At 35.1% G+C, this 21,615-nt stretch overlaps 1 protein-coding gene across 2 annotated transcripts in view; it reads right to left on the bottom strand.

Moving 5' to 3' along the window:
• The window catches only part of Sema3a (semaphorin 3A), a 415,318-nt gene that overhangs the window by 112,781 nt on the left and 280,922 nt on the right, over nucleotides 1–21,615 (bottom strand). For both annotated transcript variants that reach the window (XM_090332888.1, XM_090332889.1), the window contains one exon: nucleotides 12,343–12,462. In XM_090332888.1, coding sequence (XP_090189014.1) covers nucleotides 12,343–12,462 — 120 coding nt within the window. The remainder of the gene's footprint in view (nucleotides 1–12,342; nucleotides 12,463–21,615) is intronic.

Genomic DNA, 21,615 nt, shown 5'->3' with positions numbered 1-21,615 from the left:
AAGCTGTACAGGAATTATCAGCTACAGTATTTTAAAAGCCTACATTTGTGTGTGTGTGTGTGTGTGTGTGTGTGTGTGTGTGCACATGTCAGTCCTTGGACTTAAATGATGAGCCTGAGTGAAGTTCTTGAGCATTTGTGCTGAAGGCTAGCACTCTACCTCTTGAGCCACAGCTTTATTTCTAGCATTTTGTGTAGCTAACTGGAGATAAGAGCTTCATTGAGTTTCTTGCTCATGTTAGCTTCCGACTGCAATCCTCAGATCTCAGCCTCCTGAATAATTAGGATTACAGGTGTGAACTACTTTTTCTTTTTTCCCCCAAAACAGTAGAAATGATTTTTATTAAGTATAGAAAAGAATACTGAAATTTAATGATAGCAGAATGTCACACTAGCCTAATGTAAGCATATATAAGTTGAATAGTAAGTGTTAAAGCAAAGTGTGTAGGCAAAGATATTTGTGAGTATCGTATATTAATTATAAAATTGTATCAGTCTATCCTGTACTATATCATATATTTAAGTTTTTATTTAAATTTTTATTGCCTTTTAATTGTTGTACAAAGGGGTTTTAATTCATCATTATTGCTTGTGAATACAATGCACCTTGATCAATGTCATTTTTTCCATCATTCTCCCCCATCTCTCCCAACTCCAACCCTCCCTTCAAGTTAAGTTATCTCATTCCATTTTCACACACACACATGCACACATACACACATGCATACACATTTATATTCTTAAGCAAGAACTTCTGAGAGCTGTTCACACAGCTTACAGTTACATATTCATTTATTTTCAATGCATTACATATCAGATATTATTAAGCTTTTGTTCAGTTTAGTAAATTTAAAAATGGCTAAAATCTTTCAAATGCATTATTTTATTAAACATTTCCAAGTTGTGGAGTGTTTTTATTGGAAAATATTTTTATTTTTTGTCTTAGGTGATTATTATTTTCAAAAATATAGATGAAGGGGAAAACCTAGTTAAGAAGCCAATGTATATCCTATGAAATTAAAAAGAGTAAGAGAATGGGTATGAATGGGAGGGATGGAGGAGAATGTTCTAAAGGGTAACAGGGATTAATATATATTGCATTTATAAACTACTTTGTTAAATCACAATTCATTTGTGCAACTATTTAACATAATAATAAAAGTAATTTAAATTTTGAAAAGATAAATGAACAAAAACAGCTTTTGAAAATTCAGTGGCTTAGGCCTGTTGTAATCGTACGTATGCAGGAGGCTGAGATCTGAGCACATCATGAATTAAATCCAGACTGGACAGGAAAGTCTGTAACTCTTATTGCAAATTAGTTACTAGCCTTGAACTAATAAAAGCTTAGAGATAGTACTCGGGCCCTGACTTTCAGCCCCAAGATCAGCCCCTCTCTTTCCCTTCCCCCAAAATTGTCTTTGATAAATAGAAGATGTCATTTATTTCCAAGCCCTGCATCTCATTTAATCAGGAGAATGGGAACTATACATATCCAGGCCTGACCTTATAAAAAGAATAGGTATTCCTTCAAATCTTTCATTTGTCCTTGAGATGTAGGCCAGTCAAGGCCAAGTAAATATAGGACAGTAGGCATCTACCCTTTCCAAGTTAAACAACTTAAATATGAGGTAAGGCAGCTACTCAATGCCAACAAAATATAAATCCACAGGAAAAATAATGGCCAGGATAAAAGCACTTAAAGAGGAACTTGAACTCTGGCACATAGACAAAACCATACTTGTAACACTAGAAAGATACACACTTTTAGCCTTTAAGTACAGGCTAAATTCTCCAGCTGTGATCATCTCCACTAAGATAACTAGTTGAAATAGAAACTACTCGACCTCTTAATCATATTTTCTTTTGGTGTATTGTTAGTGTGCATTAAATATGTATTTCTTTTTAATCAAGAAAATACTGAGGTATGAAATTGTTGAGGAGGTTCATTTTATTGGCAAAGAAAGTCCTGCAATGAATCAGTAGCAGACCTATGAATTGATTGTGGATCCCATTAGACTCTTTTTTTTTTTAAGCTACTCAGCATTTCCTGAGATTGCTTTCAGTGACCTAAGATACACAACTGACAATACAATACAATTGAAATACATTGTTGGGCTGGAAAATAAAAATAAAATAAAATGGAAAATAAATATTCTATGTGGTTTGATTTCTGACAATTCAAAATAATATTAGTTCCTTCTTATAAATATATTAATGTGAAAGCTGTGTTGTGGTAGTGGAACCAACTTTTCTAAACTTTATATTGAAAAGGATTTTAAATTATTAAGGTATATTAGCAAAACAGGCAAAGAAAAATGAATTGTGGTCAAACATGTTGGTGAATACCTGTTATTCCAGCACTAAAGAGACTAAGACATATAAATTTGAGGGAAATGTTTAGTTACATAAATAATTCTACTAAGGCTGGGTTAGGGAAAGTTCAAAATCAGAATCCGGTGTGGTTGCTCAGGATTGCTGTGCCAGTTGGCAGAGGAAGAAAATATTGTTAGGATCAGAAATACAAACCAACTTGGGCAAAAATTTTGGTTAAACTCCATTTCAACCAAAATAGTTAGTAGACATGACGGCTGACATGTGCAGTCCTAGTTATATGGGAGACTGACTTTGAGAGAATCATGGTTCTAGACTAAGACTGGATTAAAAACAATAACACTATATCAAAAATAGCTAGAGAAAAATTTGGAAGCCTAAATCAAGTGACAGAACACCTGTGTTACACATACAAAGTCCCGAATTCAAATGCCAGTACTGGCCAAAACAACACCAACAAAAATGAAACAGACAAAAACTAATGGAATTAGTGAATATTGATATTTCAGGACTTTAAATTATTTAGTAGAGAATAGTTGAATAACAAATTATCCTAGCTGGGTGCTGGTGGCTCACCCCTGTAAACCCTAGCTACTCAGGAAGCTGAGATCTGAGGATGGAGGTTCAAAGCCAGCCTGGGTATGAAAGTCCATTGGAGAGGAAGGCATTATGACATAGGTTTACAATTCTAGCACTTTGTTGGCTGAGACAGGAGAATTACAAGATCAAGGCCATCCTGAGCCCTGCAGTGACATTCTTTCTCAATTTACCAGATCATAACAAGAAGTTTGAATTTGAGTGAAAACTGATTTTTTTTCCAAACACAGTATTTCAGTAGACATAAATAACTTGATAAGGGACCTTTACAATAAGGAGAGTAGCATACTGAGTATGTCCATCTATTGTTATTTGATAAATGGATACCATATACAATTCAATATTTTATGTTTCTTGGAAAGAGTCCAATTTTTTCTTCAAAATGAAAGTCACTAATTTTTCTTCAAAATGAATTTTAGTTCAGATTATACAAGCTATTAGCACTCTCTCCAGCTGTGTCTTTGTTGATAGGAATAGGTGGGTTTTAGACAGGTGTCATAGCTCACACTTGTAATCCTTGCTACTTAGGAAGCTGAGTTCTGAAGATCGTTTTTCAAAGCCAACCCAGGCACTAAAGAAAGTGAGACTTTTATCTCTAATCACCAAAAAAATGTGGAAGGGGGACTATGGCCCAAAGGGTAGGGCAGTACTCTTGCCCTGAAGAACTCAGGGATAACACCCAGGCCCGGGTGTAGGGCGGTATCTCTTCAGCTGAAGAGCTCAGGGACAGCACCTAGGCCCAGAGTTCAAGCCCCAGGACCTAGAAAAAAAAAGAAGAAAAAAAAGAAAAAGAAATAAAAGTATAGGTGAGTTTTCTCTTTGTTCAGTCTCCAGATTATATGCAGAGAGAATTAACAGCAGTTGTAACTTTTCATGGAGTATCCAAACAGTTTTTTTTAATCAAAACAACATTTTCTGGTTAAATTATTATCATAAACTTTTAAAGAACTCTGTGAAATTATCACTGCCATGGAATTTGACCAATTTGACAAGTACTGTCACATCTTTAGTAACAAAAAATTCATATTACTTCCAGTGAGAATCTTGATAATGCAACTTATAATTCATTTAACTGGTAATTCAATATTTTGAATCTGTTTAGACTTGAATATTAATAAACACATGGTACAACATAATCCCAATGGGATATAATATTGATGTCATTAGAAAGGCCATATGTTCAGATGGTTATGTGAACAGATTTACTGACTGTGTGATGATAGGTAACTTCTTGAAGCTTTCTGAGTTCTGCTTCCCCCAAATAATAAAAAAAAATGATAATGTTTACTTCACAAAGTTGTGATAATCAAATGTTAGAATGTTGATGAAATGTCTAATATGCCAACATGCATGGGATGTAGGAAGGAATCACAGGAGGGAAACTCGGCAGAAAATTACAAATATCCTTATGAAAATTTCACATAAATAATACCAATTATTGTGTAGTGATTTGGGATAGAAAAATGAAGGCTTAAGGATATTTTTCATAGTAGAATCATTCTTTGTAGGTGTTGTATGTTTGACCTATTTCTTTCTGTTTAGTTTTTTTTGTTTGTTTGTTTAAAGAGATTTTTTTTTTTGCCAGTCCTGGGCTTGAAGAGATTTTAGAAACAATGTTTTATTTGAAACAAAATGCTGGTGACTCATGTCTGTAATCCTCATTTCTCAGGAGGCTGAGCTATAAGGATGGGATTGTGGGTCAGAATCAGTCTGGACAGAAAAAATACTGCGAGACTGTTATTTCCAGTTAAGCAGCAAAATGCCATTTAATACAGCTCTTGATACTTTTCTTTAAACTCAACTTATTTCATACTTCATGCCCTTTTTTGAAAAGTCCATGTGTTCTATGTGCAATGAGGCATTTTCCATCTTCTAATAAATTTCTTTCTGCTTTTTAGTCATTGTTCCTACTGCCTTAACTTTCCTACAAACCCATCTATCTCACATCCCACTTTTCAACGTAAGTTTCAATGGAACATACTTGTTTACTTCATCAAGTGTTTTGGTATTTATATTCATAATCTGGTTCAAACTATCTCATCTGACTTTCAGCAATAAAGCAAAAGAATAAAGCAATGTGGAGGACATATTATTTATTCAAGAAATATTAGTTGTTGGGAATATAAGTCTTGTAATTACTGAAAGTATATTTCATGTGTACATGGTGCTTTTTTGTTTTTATTCTTCACCAATAATATTTGCATATCACTTAGAAAAACAAAGCTACCTCTGTCATCATGAAAATTTATTGCTATAGAATCATTTATCTGAATACAAATTTATTTCAAGGTCACATTAAATCTGAAACAACTCAGGCTAAATTATCCCTTAATGTTCTCTCAAATCTTTTAAATAAATAAAACACCTATCATAAAAGATCAGTCTACCCATTTCAACTTTCCTTTTCATGCGTATTAATTGACTCATGGTACTTCATGGTACAATGGTTAAGATCTAGTCTCATTTTTCCCCAGTGTTATAATAGACTAAGTTAACTGCTTCTCTGTAGCATCCCATTAGATATTTTTCTCTAAGTTTCTATTGCATTTTTACATATTATTAGATTGTTAAATGTGGTATTAAATTTGATTCTGTGTGCTTATTTTCAATCCTCAAACTTTCTAACATGGGCACTAGAAAAATCAAAGTTACATTTGTATTTCCATTGGATTGAAGTATCCTTAAAGATTCTGAAGGACGAAGGATACATCATACCATGAAGATGTTTCAAATATGGGTTCTTTACCAAGACCTATCAAAAATAATCTGACTTTGGGTTTATGAAGTAAATTAATATGTCAATATGAAAGTAACCTTGTTTTGATGCCCATAAGAGAGTTTCTTGATCTCTATTTTTATGAAGAAAATAGTTGTTTTATATATTTATTTATTTTCAGACCTCAAGTTGGCTCATTCTAGTTTGGAATGATTGACATGCTTTAAGTCGGTGAGGCATTGCTAGAGTAGAGCAGTGTTATAGCCATTCCTATTGTATGCAGTGACACCAAAGCAGGTGAGAGCCATGCAGACCATGAATCTAAGGCTTTAGAATGAGGGCAAGGAAGTGTTATCAGGCATAAACCTAGGAAATGAAGTCCCCTTCTTTTCTTGTAAACAATGTCCCTATGTTTGCCTAATATATGGACAAGATTATCCTATAATATATATTTTCAAACAGTTACCAAGTGATTACAACTACAGATTTACATATAAACTTCTTGTACATATTTTAAGTACCCAAACAAAAAACCAAACAAACCCTGAGAAACAAAATATAATTAAAATTATTAATGGTAATTTCATATGAAAGTGATACTTCTGTTTATTCCATAAAATAAGTATTGTTTTATAATGGGATCTTGGGTCCTCAATCTCCCAGGCTGGTCACTGTGCTGAGATACCTATGACCTATGCTATCTGCTTCTGTGGGATGGTTTTATTGTCTCACAAATTTCCTGTTTTAAGCACAATAAAATTTCCTGTCACATAGTACATTCTGACCTCATCATAGCCCTTACTTGGTGGAGTATATTCACCTACTGAGTTAGCTTTTGGTTTTAACCCTGGAAAATGAAAGGAATAACACTAGCACAAATGTGATCATAGGCCTCATGCAAATGAAGGAATTAAAATGCTCAAATTTTTCATGATTATGAAGCTGTTTTTCTTTTTTGTCCATCATGGGGCTTGAACTCTGGGCCTTGGTGCTATACCTGAGCTCTTTAACTGAAGGCTACTGTCCTACCCCTTGAGCCACAAGGTCACTTCCAGTTTTCTAGTAGTTAATTGGAGATAGAATCTCATGTTCTTTAGTGCTCAGGCTGGCTTTGAACCCCAATCCCCAGATCTCAGCCTTCTGGGTAGCTATAATTACAGGTGTGAGTCACCTCACCTGGCATCTGTTTTCCGTGTGTGTGTGTGTGTGTGTGTGTGTGTGTGTGTGTGTGTGTGTATCACATGGCTTGAACTCAGCTCAGCCCAGGCACTGCCCTTGAGCTCTCCAGCTCAAGGCACCACCCTACCCTTGAGCCAAGCCCCACTTCCCATTTTCTAGAGGTTAATTGGAGATAAGAGTCTCAGGTCCTTTTGTGCCCTGGCTGGCTCTGAACCTTGATTCTCAGATCTCAGCCTCCTGAGTAGCTAAGATTACAGGGGTGAGCCACTTCATCTGGCTTGTTTTCCTTTTGGTAAGTGATGGATAATGGTACCAATGCATCACTAGGGCCTAAGGAAACCTTTCTTTTGTTCCAAACACCTCCTTTCAGCAGATGAGCCATGACAGCGAAAATATGTAACTATTTTAAGTTTTGTATGTACAAGTTATCAACTGCATGTTAACATTTCCATTTCATCTCCCACTATTCTTAGGAATAAAACGTTGAGAAATACCATGTGAAAAAAACTTTTTACAAAGGAATCATGTAAGAGGAGTAAAAGAATGCTAATCTCATAACTAGTAGATTTTCAATTTTACATTTTTCTCTTTGTTCATTTTTAATGAGTTTTGATTTTTAGCTCTAGTCGTATTTCTGAACCTAATTTAGTTGCCCTTTCTATCTACCTTGGCCAAAAATTCTTTTAAGTTTGAGAAATAGTTTGATTGGTAATATTTACAGTGTAGAATTTTAATAATCCACAGAAAAACACACTGTAGAGCTATATCCTTTCAGAATATATGAACTGTGAAGCTTATTCTCAGCTCCAAATAGCAGACCATTAAATATTTTAATTTGTAATATAAATAGTACCATTATTTATTAAACATAACGACGCATGTAAGTCAGTTTTCCAATGTGACTCAAGCATTACACAGATTAAGAAAGAAATCCCCAGACACCACAACGAATGTAACCCTAACCATACTTGGCTCAGGTTAGCAGCATCAGTGAGGGATAGCTTCCCTCTGGTAAAGACAATGAACAACTAGAAAGACCTTGCCAATGAACCCTGACATTTTCTCACCTCGCTTAGCTTACTATACACCAAACTCATGCTTCAATGCATGACTTATAAAAGATGGAATTGTGCCATATATCCAAAACCAACTCCTCATTATTTTGCCAACAAATCTGAATGTCTGAATTTCATTTTTTAGAAATAAATATGCATTTCACTCGACTAAATATCATAACAAATTGAGAAGGAAGAGTAAATGACAATGGATACATGTATCAGTTAGTTGACAGAGTAAGAAGGAAGAGTAAATGATAATGGATACATGTATCAGTTGACAGAGTACTGTCTACTGCCTAAATAACATTTTAATCTTGTGATTTTATTGACAAAATCATTTGATATAGTTTTGTATATGAGTAAATTCCTATTCTTAATGGGAAATAAAAATTGAACACTTTTTTTGTTTCTTATATAGATATATTGAGTGTGATTGTCAAACTGACCAAAGAGATAGCCATTATGCCTCACTGTGTTTCTTAATGTCCCTTTAGTTCTAGCATGAATGGAGATCATGATATTATGAGAGTATTTATAGCATCAGTACTTTCCAGATCTCATCTGGGTCTACCATTTTTTAAGTTTCCTTCTAGTACATGGAAGAGGCCAATTTGGAATTTGAGAAAACATCAAGAGACTTCTTCAGAAAGCTTTACTTTTACTAAATCCATACTTCTATTATTAGTAGATGTAAATTTGAAGGGGAAATACCATATATCATAAGCCATTTGGGACTAGTCTGCCCCTTAAGGATGACTTACAATTTTCCTTTGAATGGAAGAGATGCTGAGAGCTTCAACTCAAAACTCATCTGTGCTTTAGCCTTGAATCGTTCCTTCTGTGAACTCTGCAGGCATTTTATGACAAACATGCACATGTGTATAAAGTATGTGACCTCATTGGCAGTTATCTGCAGTGTCAAGAGCTATTGGCAGATACCCAAGAATTGATTGACATATATCTTACAGAACTGGAGTTAATTAATATGTCTACCAAATCCCAAATGCTCCACAGGAAACAGAAAACCTGTTTAATACAACAACCAATGACATACTGTGTGTGGTCAAAGGCATTCACTATAGAGTCAGACTGCTTTTGGAAGACAGTATTCAAGAATCTACATACTACTATTAAAATGCTAGAAAAGTAAAAGTAGTCCTTTTTTATAAATAAGAAGATAGACTTGGGGATATTTGGCATATTGTTTTATCATTGCTTAAAAGCAAGTGGCAATTTTCTCCTACAAGATCTGCAACAATTAAATGATGACTAGAGCCCTGAGTTGTTTCAAAAGTGATGTCTTTGCTTTGTGGCATTTTGCCATCTAGAATGCTAAATCCATAATACTATTTTCTAAAAAAATCTTAGGAATTCAATGTAAGACAATTAGGTATTTTAAAGGAAGAACACTGCTAAGAAAAAGGTGATTGTTAAAATATCGATGAAAGGCTTGAGGAAGCAAAAAACCTCAAATGTCTTATTTTTTTCTTACAAAAATATCTATAATAGGCAAAGATTGGACCATCTTTTTGAAAGAAAATAATTTTCTATTATTTCATGTAATATGGGGCAGAAATTTGCAAAGAATATACACAAAGGATTCATTATCTGAAAAGTTACCTAAGTAAAAATATAAGTAGGTATATCTAAACTTCCCAAGAGTTTATGAACTAAAATCCAAAAACCTCAGCTTCTGTCTTAATTTCTCTGTTCTTTCATACTCTTCCAAGCTTTCCATTATTGTCTTTCTTTTTCTAGCTATACAAAGTACACACTGTCTATTTTACTCAACTTCACAAACAGTATAATCGGTTAAAGCCAAGAGTAGTATTTTAAATAGTAGTATAGATCAATTTAAAGCAGATTGTCTCAGAAGGCAGCTTAAGCATTGAAAATTAAATTTGAAGTAGTCTAGACAAGCTATCTTGATAATATCTTTTCCAGAGTTTCCTAGATTGCCTGTCTAGACTACTCTAAGTTCCCCAGGTAATTGCATAATCATCTTCCCTCTGACCTCCTAAACAGTCTGAAATGGGACTTCCCAATTCACAGTTTTCATGCACATAAAAAAATCACTGAGAGTGACTTTTCTTAAAGGCTCTAAGATTCAAAATCTCAGTCAAATACCTACACCCCAAATCATTTTCTCTCAATAGAGAAGCTTGTATGTATGGCAAGATTTATTTAACATTTTAGAGGAAGTCATTGTGGAATAATGGCTCAGACCCCTGCATTCTCCCACCAGTCCACCTATATGTAGAACGGAATAGTTGCTGAGTTAAATTGGAAATGTTCTGTTAGCTTGATTAAACAGAAACTCAGAATGGAAAAAAATCATTATGGGAAAAATAATAAATCTAGAGGAAAAACATGGAATTTTACTGTCGTTGGTCATCAATATGGTGTAAGCCTAAAAATATTAAAGGGAAGGATGAAAGTAACTGTAGAATTACTTCATGAAGGAATCATTGTATAACTGATAACCTCAGAGGAAACGGAACATTTATGAAGTGACATGTGCTAATAAGCAATAGAGCCATAACTTTCAACTGAAATATATACTTTTATTCTCTAATATGAATTGCTCTTGATCAGCAACTGGTGCCTCTCAGGCCATATTTACTTCTCACAGTAGCTCTATAGACCACAGGAACATTTTAGATTAGAAACATAGATTCAGTGAAAAGAAACACCTTACATCAGAACAGGCAGCAGATATTGAATTGAGGTTGGATGAAAACCCTACAATCAAAGATGAGAGTCCTAGGATGATATTAGAATTTTCCAGTGACTAATCAAAAAAAGATCAATGGTTAAGCACTGGTCTGGAAGGCAATGGGAGGTAGTGTAAGTCCTCATTTGTGTATGTAGGTCCCCCCAAAGCTTAATTTTGTTTTGCCTATAATGAGACGGTCTCATAGGTAAATTTTCTAGTACTCTGCCACTAGTTACTTGCTGGAAGAGAACTGTAAGGTTTGAACCCTCAGGTGACACCAGAGCCCATTTTTCTCTACTTATCTGTGATCAGCATTCCGGACTCCATTACCAATCATAGACAGGATGATTCCTGAAAAGTCCAAAGTGTGCAATCTAATGTGAACAGTGTACTGCAGAACACTCTCTGCAATACATAAAGTGGAAAAATCATGCTGTGTCTGTGTTTTAGAGTATCTGATTGACTACTGAAGAAAATATCTGAGAAGGCAGCAAGGAAGAAATGGCTTTAGTAGAGATGATGAAATCCAAGTGTATAAATACGAAAAGAAGCAAAAGGGTTTCCTTTCATAAAAATTGCTTTTCATTTAAAAAGTTAAAAAAAAAAACTGTTGAGTGCAGCATTAAGGATAGGGAATGGCTTGTGTTGAAGGAAAGGACCAAGCATGCATGGCAGGTGGGTGGCCAAGGGCTATAGCCAAAATTGTTAAGTTCATAGAGTCTCTTAAATCTTCCAGGCTTATTGGGAGATAAATTAAATTGTGTTTAACCTAGGAAAATCAAACCTCTACTGTGACTTGCTCTACCACAAAGACACTACATCTTTTGAGTAAAACAACATAGACATATCATACTTCAGGTACCTTAAGAAAGTTTAGATTCCAGGATTTAAGTGAAATGGCTAGCATGTAAATTAGACCTTATCTTTAGGACTCCAGAAATAATTCAATGAATAAATTCTTTTGTTTCTTGAGCATTTCAGAATTCCAACTTGGAAGAAGATTCTGCAACAAATGATTTTCTCACCACATGAACACTTTCGTTTTTCTTATGACTTAGTGCCAAAAGTTACAAAATGGATATATAATTGAAGGTCATTGATAAGCCCAACTCGATGTTTTTCTCATTAGCAATGTGTGCTAATTTTTACTGTTTATTAATATTCAAGTAACTATAATACCCTCACTAAATTGTTCTCACAAAATATCTTTTAGCAGTAGTAAACTGAAAGAACAATTTTTATTTGTTTTTCTGTGTCAAGATAATAATCAAGGATATAAAAGCAAAATTTGGCTGAAACAGAACTCCAGTGTCAATAATCGAGAGGTCAAATGTAAAATCAGATCAAATCATCGTGCCCAAGGATGGCATCTTTTCTTAATTCCTAGGTAGAAGAAAACAAGTAGGTAGTAGACACTTCTAGTCAATCATGGAAACAGAGGGCAAGCTGGCACCACACAAATGAAAGAGAAAACAGTGCAAGCTCAGCCTGCTGACATCTGCTGCTTTTGCAGAATGGATTGGACTCTGTAATATGTGGTGAAAACAAATGTTTTCTTCCTGCCTTCCTCCTGTTCCGCAGTTGTTGTTGAGTGATGGCCTTATTCTTTTTGTATTCACAGATTAAAATTAAAAACAGCATCTGAATTTGAAATAAGTCCCTAAATGAGCTGAAGAAGTTCATAATGAAGCATTTGAATTGGAAAGGTCATGAATAAATAGTGTTTTTGAAAGGCAGCTTTACCTCAGGATGATGTCCAACTTCAATATAGGTGCAAATTGGATGGAAAGCTCCAGTGCCACAGGCATACAAGTGAGTCTGATTATAAGCCTTCAGGACCTTGATGAAGTTAGCACACTCTTTCTGCAAAACAAAAGGCAAGCAGTGAGCTTTAGCAGTTGGCCTGTCTAAGGTACTGTCTAAAGGACCTGGATGTCTTGGAACATATTTCTTTAAGTCCCTTTCTCAACTACCTTAGGGTTTATTTACCATTATATTGCTTTCTATTTTTGCATGCATTAAAAATATGAACTTTCACTAGGTGCTGGTAGCTCATGTCTGTATTCCTAGGAAGACATCTGAGGATAATACTTCAAAATCATCCCAGGAAGAAAAAGTCCAGAATCTTAATTCCAATAAAGTGGCAAAAAAACCCCCAAAAGTGGAGGTATCACTCAAGTAGTAGAAGGTCGACAATGACAGAAAAAGCCAAGCAAAAGTATGAAGCTATGAGTTCAAGCCCCACAACTGTCACAAGTATCTATATCTATTTCTACTATATCTGTATATTAAGATGTATATATGCCTATTTATGTCTATCTATCTATCTATTGTCCTTACTCTTGGAGTAACAATAACTCCCATAACACTTTCACTAAAACTATTTTGATCTATTTGTAAAGAATTTAATAGAATTTCCAGATAATAAAGTGATTTGAGGCATGAGGAGAGCAACAAAAATTTTACACAATTAAATATCTAAACAAGATGATGATAAAATGTTTCCCTACAAAAATTAGTAGTGTTTTAGGAAAGAAAGCAAAAATGACAGATAACAGGAAGATTAAACAGTATTAGTAATCTAGGTAAATTCCCAAATAAATATTCACATTCTACATAACAAAGAAGTAAAGTGAACATTTTTCTTGATTTGCTGTTGGATTTTCTTTTTCTTTGAGTTTGGAAATATTTAAAATTAATAAGCAAATATGTAACTGTATATCAAGGTAAACATCCAGAGAAGACTGATGCAAAAATTAGAGAGGCAAACCTTATCAGAGGATTAGGTCAGTCAAGAAGTTTGTCAGTATTCTAAGTCTGTAAAGTATTCTCTATGACCTTTGACTTCTCAGGTGTCTACTTGGAGTGTATTTGCACCTATGTAGTCAGTTGGAGTTTATAACTGAAGTGTTATAATGATTTGAGTACATTTCCACATGACTTTTGTAGTCTGTCTTTGCAGTTGATGATTTTGTTCTTAACATCACTGGCCCATAAAATAAGAACCAGACAACCAAATGTATGCTGAATAATTGGCATTTAAATTCAAGGAAATGCTGTTCAGCAGAACTTATCTTTCTAAGGCTAAATGGAATCATATCCTTTGAATGTATAGATGAATTAGATCTACTTAAAGTAAACTATAAAAGTCTCAATTTATGGTACCTCCTACTTTCCTAACATATGTATCTTGTGTAGGAATCAGTAACTAAAATGCATGCTTTTTCAACTTTTATCAAATAGATCCTACATGTTTCTTTTGTCTGTTAAACTAGTATAACAATTTAAATTTTACACTGAATTCTGATTATTATAAATTGTTCTATGTGAAGAAAAACTTCACAGATTTAATTATGTACATAAATCCTTCACTTCCCACAATGAACAGGTTACATTTTGGGTAAAGTGTTGCAACAGATAAAACTTAACTTTCACTACTCTTGGGCACCCTTTATTCTGCTAAGTTCTTCCTCCTTCCCCTAGAGGACTGTTTGGGCAGAGGAAGGAACTTGGGGAAGGAAGGAAACATCTGATAAACTCATTTACAAATGAGGCATTCATGAATCTAACCCAAAGGATGCATTTGTACTCTTTTCGAAATTCAATCATGTGAAAAGAAGCCATTTGTCAGGAAGGTTTTACTTTGAAACATGTAGGTGGCCACACATTTTGTTTTCACATAAAGACAATTGTCTCTCATTGTGGGCTCCATATTAAAGTTTACAAGATGATAAATAGCAAGTTCCAGCACCGTATGTCAAAAACGAGATATTGGCTGTGTGTATCTTGGTAAGAAAATGGATATTCTAATAAGTATGAGTTGCAGACCCAGATGGAGGTCTTGTTCATTTTAGAAAAGAAAGGACTTCAGTTTGCTCTATGCATGTAATGATATGCATGCCATTTTATACACCATCCCAATTTCTCTACTTCTATCAGTGACACCTAATTGACTCCTAAAAATTTAAGAACAGAACATGGTTCTGCATAATAATGGAAAGTATATATATATATATATACATATACATATATGAACTTCAAAACAATAGGGAGGCTCCTGCCACCTCTGCAAATGTTATAGATATGAAGAGCTTTTCATTTCCAATAGATTAGGTAGCTAATTAGCAATTTATCCATGACTAAGTCTATCCTTTCAATGAAATTTAGCAGATTATAATTAATGCACAGAAAACTCTCCAAGCTTTTGAGAGCCACAAAATTGGGCCACAGTGAACATCAAACTTCCATTTTTTTCCTCTATTAACAGTTATAAAAAGAACCACTATACTATGACAAGTATTCTTCTCCAGAGCTTTGGAACGAAATCAATCACCAGAGTATAGCTGTGAAACCTGGCAACGGCTTCCATTGAGAATGCTGATAACAAGAGAGTCTAACTGTGTTACAAAGCAAGTAGGCCCACCCTATTGGCCTAGGGCCTGGAATGATCTCCTTTCCTAGTTGGCAGCAAGTTGTATAGCTGCCATGCCCCTGAGCTACCTCAATATTATTTTGAAAGTGAAGGCTGATGAAAATAAAGTGGGGTGCAATTCCGTGGGCTTGTAGGGTGAAAAGATGTTGAAAGGACACAAAAGGATGGAAGGAAATACTTTCAACATGGGTTAAAAATAGCTGAGAGAAGAATTCTCCACCACAATGGAGGAGGAAAGGGAATTGAATGGACTGGATGGAGAAGGACCCAAAACTTGAAAGAGACATGTTATTAAGGATTTGTTCTTCACAGAAAGCTTACACAAAAGAGTATCAATCCTTTCATTCATCTGCCTTTACTTGCTGGTTTGTGGCTGCCAAGGTTTTTTGAGTGTTCCCAAACAGGATATTCATTTCATTTGGAAGCAGCCTGAACTTTCCTCTAAAAAAGAAGGAAACGTGGCAGCAAAAGGAAACACACTTCACACATTTCAGCTCTGGGGAGACAGAAGAAGAGTGTTTCTGACCTTTGCTTGAACCATGACGTTTCTTAAAACTCAGAATGTAATGTACTTTTTGGCATTAAACGACCTCCCTGGTTTGCTTAGCACTGGTGGATTTACAATGTCATAAAGACAGTGTAATCAGTTCGAAGTGAATTCATTATTCAAGTCTCAATTCTATTCTGGAATATATGTTGATGTACATAAGATGAGCTTAGCAACAACTCTGCTTCCCAAGCAATCCTACCTTTCATTTTACTGAAATTTATTTCAGATTGACAAAATTATACAGTTATTAGTTTAGAAGTAAGAGTAAAAGTAGTTATAATCCAATATAACCCAAGGCCACACCTAAGAAGCAGTGATTATTTTCTCCAGTGAAAAATCATCTACACTTCCTTCTTAAGGTTTTCTAGTTTAAGTCCAGTGGGTATTCATGAGAATATTAGGCTGAAGAAATAAATTTAAAAAGATATCTTTCATCAGAATATATATGTATATATACACATAAGAGCCAAATGCACACTGATTCAAAAACAAACATTGCAGATATCTAGTGTTGATTAAACCATGTTACACAGACTTTCCTGGACGGTTACAAAAATAAAGTCCATCCATCTGTCAAAACAACTGCTCCAAGCATGAAAATTAAAACAGAATCCGAGGTGTTTTTAACTAACTTCCGATCATTATGCATTCTACAAAAGAATATAATTTACCTCCAATTCCCATTACCTCCACATTTTTTTCTTAAATTATGGCTAGGAGAATGAAAATTTACTCTAAATAAGCAAGAGGAAGGAAGGAGAAAACACTGTGAACAAGAACATTTCTATTTACATGTATTCAGTTCATGATTAATCCAACAATTTGTACAGGTTTAAACATCATTCAACTCAAATGAATGGGAATAGAATATGATTGCCTCAGGTCAGTGAGAATTCATTTTAAAAGAAGAAAAAATGTTTTTAAGCTCATCAGTAGTTCTTATAGAAATATTTCAATGTCTTATCTAGCAGCTGGAAAAGCAAAAGAACCCTTTTCTGTCATGGGTGGATACATTTCTGCATGAAAATCCACTAATAAGCTTAATTCCTGAAGTTAATCTGTTGACTTTCTTTTTTTTTCCTTTGGTCAATTTATTTGGCAAGCTAGCTGAATATTTGAATCTTTGTGCCAAACCAGTAATCCATGAGATTGTTCCTGTCACTCACTTTATACTTCCCAATATTTAAGTTATCTTATATTTATCTGACAATGTTTTATTTTTTGTCTTTACACTGTGCTGTTTCAGTTATAATCTGATTGTTCAAAATAATGTTATTCCTAATAACTCATCATTCATTAAAGAATACTAGGAATCTTTTCTTCCAAGATGTGCATCTACTGTAATTTACAAACAAACAATCTATAATCATCATACTGTCCTTCTTTTTTTGTTGTTTTTCATATATTTTTACTGTAATTAATAGAAGGGTTACATGATATTTGCCAGATAGAAGGTGGATTAATTCACATACATTGATACCCTTTCACATGTCTTGGTCTCCATTTCCCTCCCCCCCACCCCCACCCCTCATCTTGCTTTCCCCCATTCCCTATCCAATTTCTAATAACCAAATACAAATATATACAGATATATAAGGTAACAAAGTGAGATACTGTAACAATATGAGATAATCAAGGGACAGCAAAAGAGATGAGAGATAACATAGTACCTTAACAACAGCAATCATTCATTATATGGCTTATGTTTCTATATCCTAGAGATCCTTTCATTTAGCGTCCTACTTTATGGCCTTTTGTATCAAGGTTTTGCTCTATTGCAAATCTCTGCTAGCCGAGCCCTAGGTTTCTACTGCTTATGACAAGTGAGGGAAACCATTGAGCCTAAGTTCCTTTGAGTCTGGCTTACTTCACTTAATGTGATCTTTTCTAAGTCTTTCCATTTCCTAACAAATGGGGCAATGTCATTCTTTCTGTCAGCAGCATAGAATTCCATTGTGTACAAATACCACATCTTGTTGATCCACTCATCAACTGAGGGACATCTAGGTTGGTTCCATATCTTTGCTATGGTAAATAGTGCTGCAATGAACATTGTTGTGCAAGTGGATTTAGTATGACCTAGTTTCTGGATGATTGGGTAAATGCCAAGTAGTGGAATTGCTGGGTCATAGGGGAGCTCTATGTTTAGCCTTTTGAGGCACTGCCACACTGCTTTCCATAGTGGTTGAACGAGTTTGCACTCCCACCAACAGTGTAGTAGTGATCCCTCCTGGCCACATCCCCTCCAGCATCTGTTGTTATTAGTTTTCTTGATCCTGGCCATTCTAACTGGAGTGAGGTGGAATCTTAGTGTTGTTTTGATTTGCATTTCTTTTATGACCAGAGATGTGGAGCATTTCTTCATGTGTCTATAGGTCATTTTTGTTTCTTCTTCAGAAAAGACTCTCTTTAAGTCTTTGGCCCATCTTTTAATGGGATGGTTGTTACTTTGGAGATTAGTTTTGGAGTGATTCAATTTTTTGAGCTGTTGATATATTTTAGAAATGAGGCCTTTGTCCGTTGTATGGTTGGTGAAGATCTTCTCCCACTCTGTAGGCTTCCTAATTAGTTTACTAGCTATGTCCTTTGCCATACAAAAGCTCTGCAGTTTAATACAGTCCCACTTATCCAGCCTTTCTCTGATTTGTTGTAATTCTTGGTCCTTATTGAGAAAGTTTCGACCTGTGCCAAGGAGGCCTAGTGTATCTCCTATTCCTTCTTGTAAAGTTTTCAGAGTGTTGGCTTTTACCTCCAGGTCTTTGATCCATTTGGAGTTAATTCTAGTGCAGGGTGACAAAGAAGGATCCAACTTTAGTTTTCTGTATGTGCTTAACCAGTTCTGCCAGCACCACTTGTTGAAGAGGCTATCTTTCTTCCATTCTATTTTTTTTGGCTCCCTTGTTAAAGATTAGGTGGCCATCAGTCTCTGGTTTAATATCTGGGTGCCTTCAACAAAATTTAGAATAATGATACATTCATGTAAAGTAATTAGAATGCAAAGGATATTGTTGAACTGGTCTTATTTTGAAATAATAATTATTTCTTTGGTCTTAATATTTCCTTGACTTATAACTGTCACAGCATTCCACATACTCTAAATTTCACACATTCTGCCAAGAACTCGGGTATAAATTGATAAATTCTCCATTCCTTCTGAAGAGAGGCTTAAGAGAATTTAAGCCCATGTTTGGGTTTAAGCAGTGATGGATTAAAAATTGTTTTGAATATTAATCTATGTCTATTTCTGTTACAGAAGCAGATTTTATTTTGTTCACTAGAATTTCCATGAAATTCCAGTCCCTAAACAGGTGAGGATCATAAATTATGATCATGCTTGTGGAAAATGACACAATTCATTGTTTCAGTCAGGCAGCCAGTTACAAAATGGTTCTTCAATCACTTCAGGGATTGAACTGTGTCACCTTAAGCATACTGGAATTCCATGCCCCAAAATGCCCTCTTCTAAAGGCTGGTTAATGTTGATCACATAGGAAATATGCCTGAGTCTTGAGAAGCAAGAATTAAATTCCAACCATGTCATGCAAGACTCAGATATGCTGGCCAGCAAGCAGGTTAATAGCTAGCCAACAAGCTCCTACAACTTACCCCAATCTCATTCCTTAGATGCTACAGTTCTGGTCTTTATCGCTTTCCATGGCAAAAACATACCAGGCTCACAACAATCTACCAGAGACATTAGGTTGAAGGGAGTAAAGGACAGACACTGGTATTCATTCTTTTTCTTCTTATTTTGTAGTCAGCTTTTCCTTCCTAAATCCAAGTCTGGTTTCCTTAGCAACTTCAGGCCCACCCTCTCTGTCAGAAGAATTCCATGGGATGTAATTTCCATATTCTGTCATTGCATGAAGTCTATCTCCATAGTATTTTTTTCCTAAATAATTTAGAAAAGCCCTGACCTATGATCAAATTTTATTTAGTGTTTATCTCTTACTAAAATAGGACAAATATCTCATTATAATATGTATGTAAGTGGATTATGGATTAGACCTATTTAAAACATGCATATATATATTTGCATGATCATCTGTTGATCATATTATCTTTTTCAATGTAATGTATAGAGGGGTTACAGTTATTTTTGCCAGATAGAAGGGATTACAGTTATATATGGCAGATAGAAGGTGCATTACTTCTCACACATTGATACCCTTTCTCATGTGTTTGTCCCCATTTCTCTTCCTCCACCCCCTCCTAATCATCTTGTTTTCCCCCCTTCGCTTTCCTATTTCATTTTTTTTTTTTGTCGGTGGTGGGGCTTGAACGCTGGGCCTGGGCACTGTTCCTGAACTCTTCAGCCCAAGGCTATCACCCTACCCCTTGATACACAGGGTCACTTCTGGTTTTCTAGTGGTTAATTGGAGATAAGAGTTTCATGGTCTTCAGTGCTGGACTTGCTTGGAACCATGATCCTCAGCTCTCAACCTCCTGAGTAGCTAGGATTACAGGAATGAGCCCCTACACCCAGTACCAACCTACCCCTGAGCCTGGGCACTGTCCTTAGCTCTTTAGCTCAAGGATACCTTACCCTTGAGCCAAACCCCACTTCCCATTTTCTAGAGGTAAATTTGAGATAAACCTCTCAGGTCCTTTTGTGCCCAGGCTGGCTTTGAACCTTGATCCTCAGATCTCAGCCTCTGAGTAGCTAGGATTATAAGCATTATAGGATTATACAGTGCCCAGCTAATTTATATTATATTTAACCTAAAATCAATGAACTATAGCAATTTGTTATCAAACAAGATACTAAAAATATGTTCATATAAAATGTATATGGAAATATAGACATGTATGCACAGAGAATTTGTTTAATGTTATCCATCACATTCACTACATTAAAGATATGCTTAGTGTATTTAACATCTATTTAAATAAAATAGCAAGAAACTAAAATAATGTTCAGTTCCCAGAAATAAGAAGAATCTACATGTGAAGAGTATATCAATATTAAAACATATAAAAAAGCAAACCACAAATACCAGCTATTAGCAACTGCATGGCAGGGGAACTTGGATCAACTTGCTACCTATTAACTCTGAAAACACTGTCTAAAATCCTCTTCCCAGTGGAATTCTTCAAGTCATACCAATACATCTTACAGAGGATAAAAGGCTTACTGTACTCTAAAAGTATGTGTACTGGTGCAAGGGAAACTAATGATGCCCAATAAATCCCAAATAGTTATTTGTTAACTGTTGACAAACATTTGACAGTTGCTTCAAAAATTTAAGAACTCAGCTAAAATTTCTAAAACTGAATACATTTCATAAGCTTTAAGGCCCTTCTTATAACTTATATAAAATGTCTCTATTTCAATATCAGTCTTATTTTTTAAGTAAAAAATATAAAGTGCCTTTAAGGTCAATATTGAGTTAAATGAATTTTAATAATTTCCCAAGCATTTTGGTACATGCCTATATTTTTAACATTTTGAAGATGAGGGAAACCTGTTATGAATAGAAGACCATCTAGGATACATAGTTAGGTCCTGCCTCAAAAAGAAAACCAAAACGAAACTGCAACAACAACTGGTAGAAAAATTCTAAAAATATAAGTAACTGTGAACATCTGGACTCATCATCTATTAGTGGTTGATGTTGGGGACTGACTGTGGGGTCAGTGACCGTGACTGTGGGGTCAGTGCTTTGCCGGGTGTTGATGGTAGATAAAGCCATAAAAGTGGGCCATCCTGCCACAATACAGCAGTTGGGGAGTGAGAAGTAGCTAAAATGTAAACTCCCCAGGGTTTAGAATAGTCACAATAGTTCACTTGTTGCTGGGAAATTGCCTTTTCTACAATTTGGATGGCCCTCCTGGCGTCAGGGTTTAATTCGCGCAAGGATGTAGGGTTGGTATCTCCTTTTAAGAGATCAAAGAGGGGTTTTAACTCTCCGGTGGAGAGCTTTAGATAAGGCCGAAGCCAATTTATATCTCCTAAGAATTGCTGAAAATTATGAAGAGTTCTTAAGTGTGAAGTTTTTAATTGTATTTTTTGGCTTTTAAAATAGTGTGGGCC

The sequence above is a fragment of the Megascapheus bottae genome, chromosome 5, assembly GCF_031878675.1.
Source record: "Megascapheus bottae isolate mThoBot1 chromosome 5, mThoBot2.hap1, whole genome shotgun sequence".
Taxonomy (NCBI): domain Eukaryota; kingdom Metazoa; phylum Chordata; class Mammalia; order Rodentia; family Geomyidae; genus Megascapheus; species Megascapheus bottae.
Note: the sequence above shows the minus strand (reverse complement) of the source record. Positions and strands in the feature narration are given on the sequence as shown.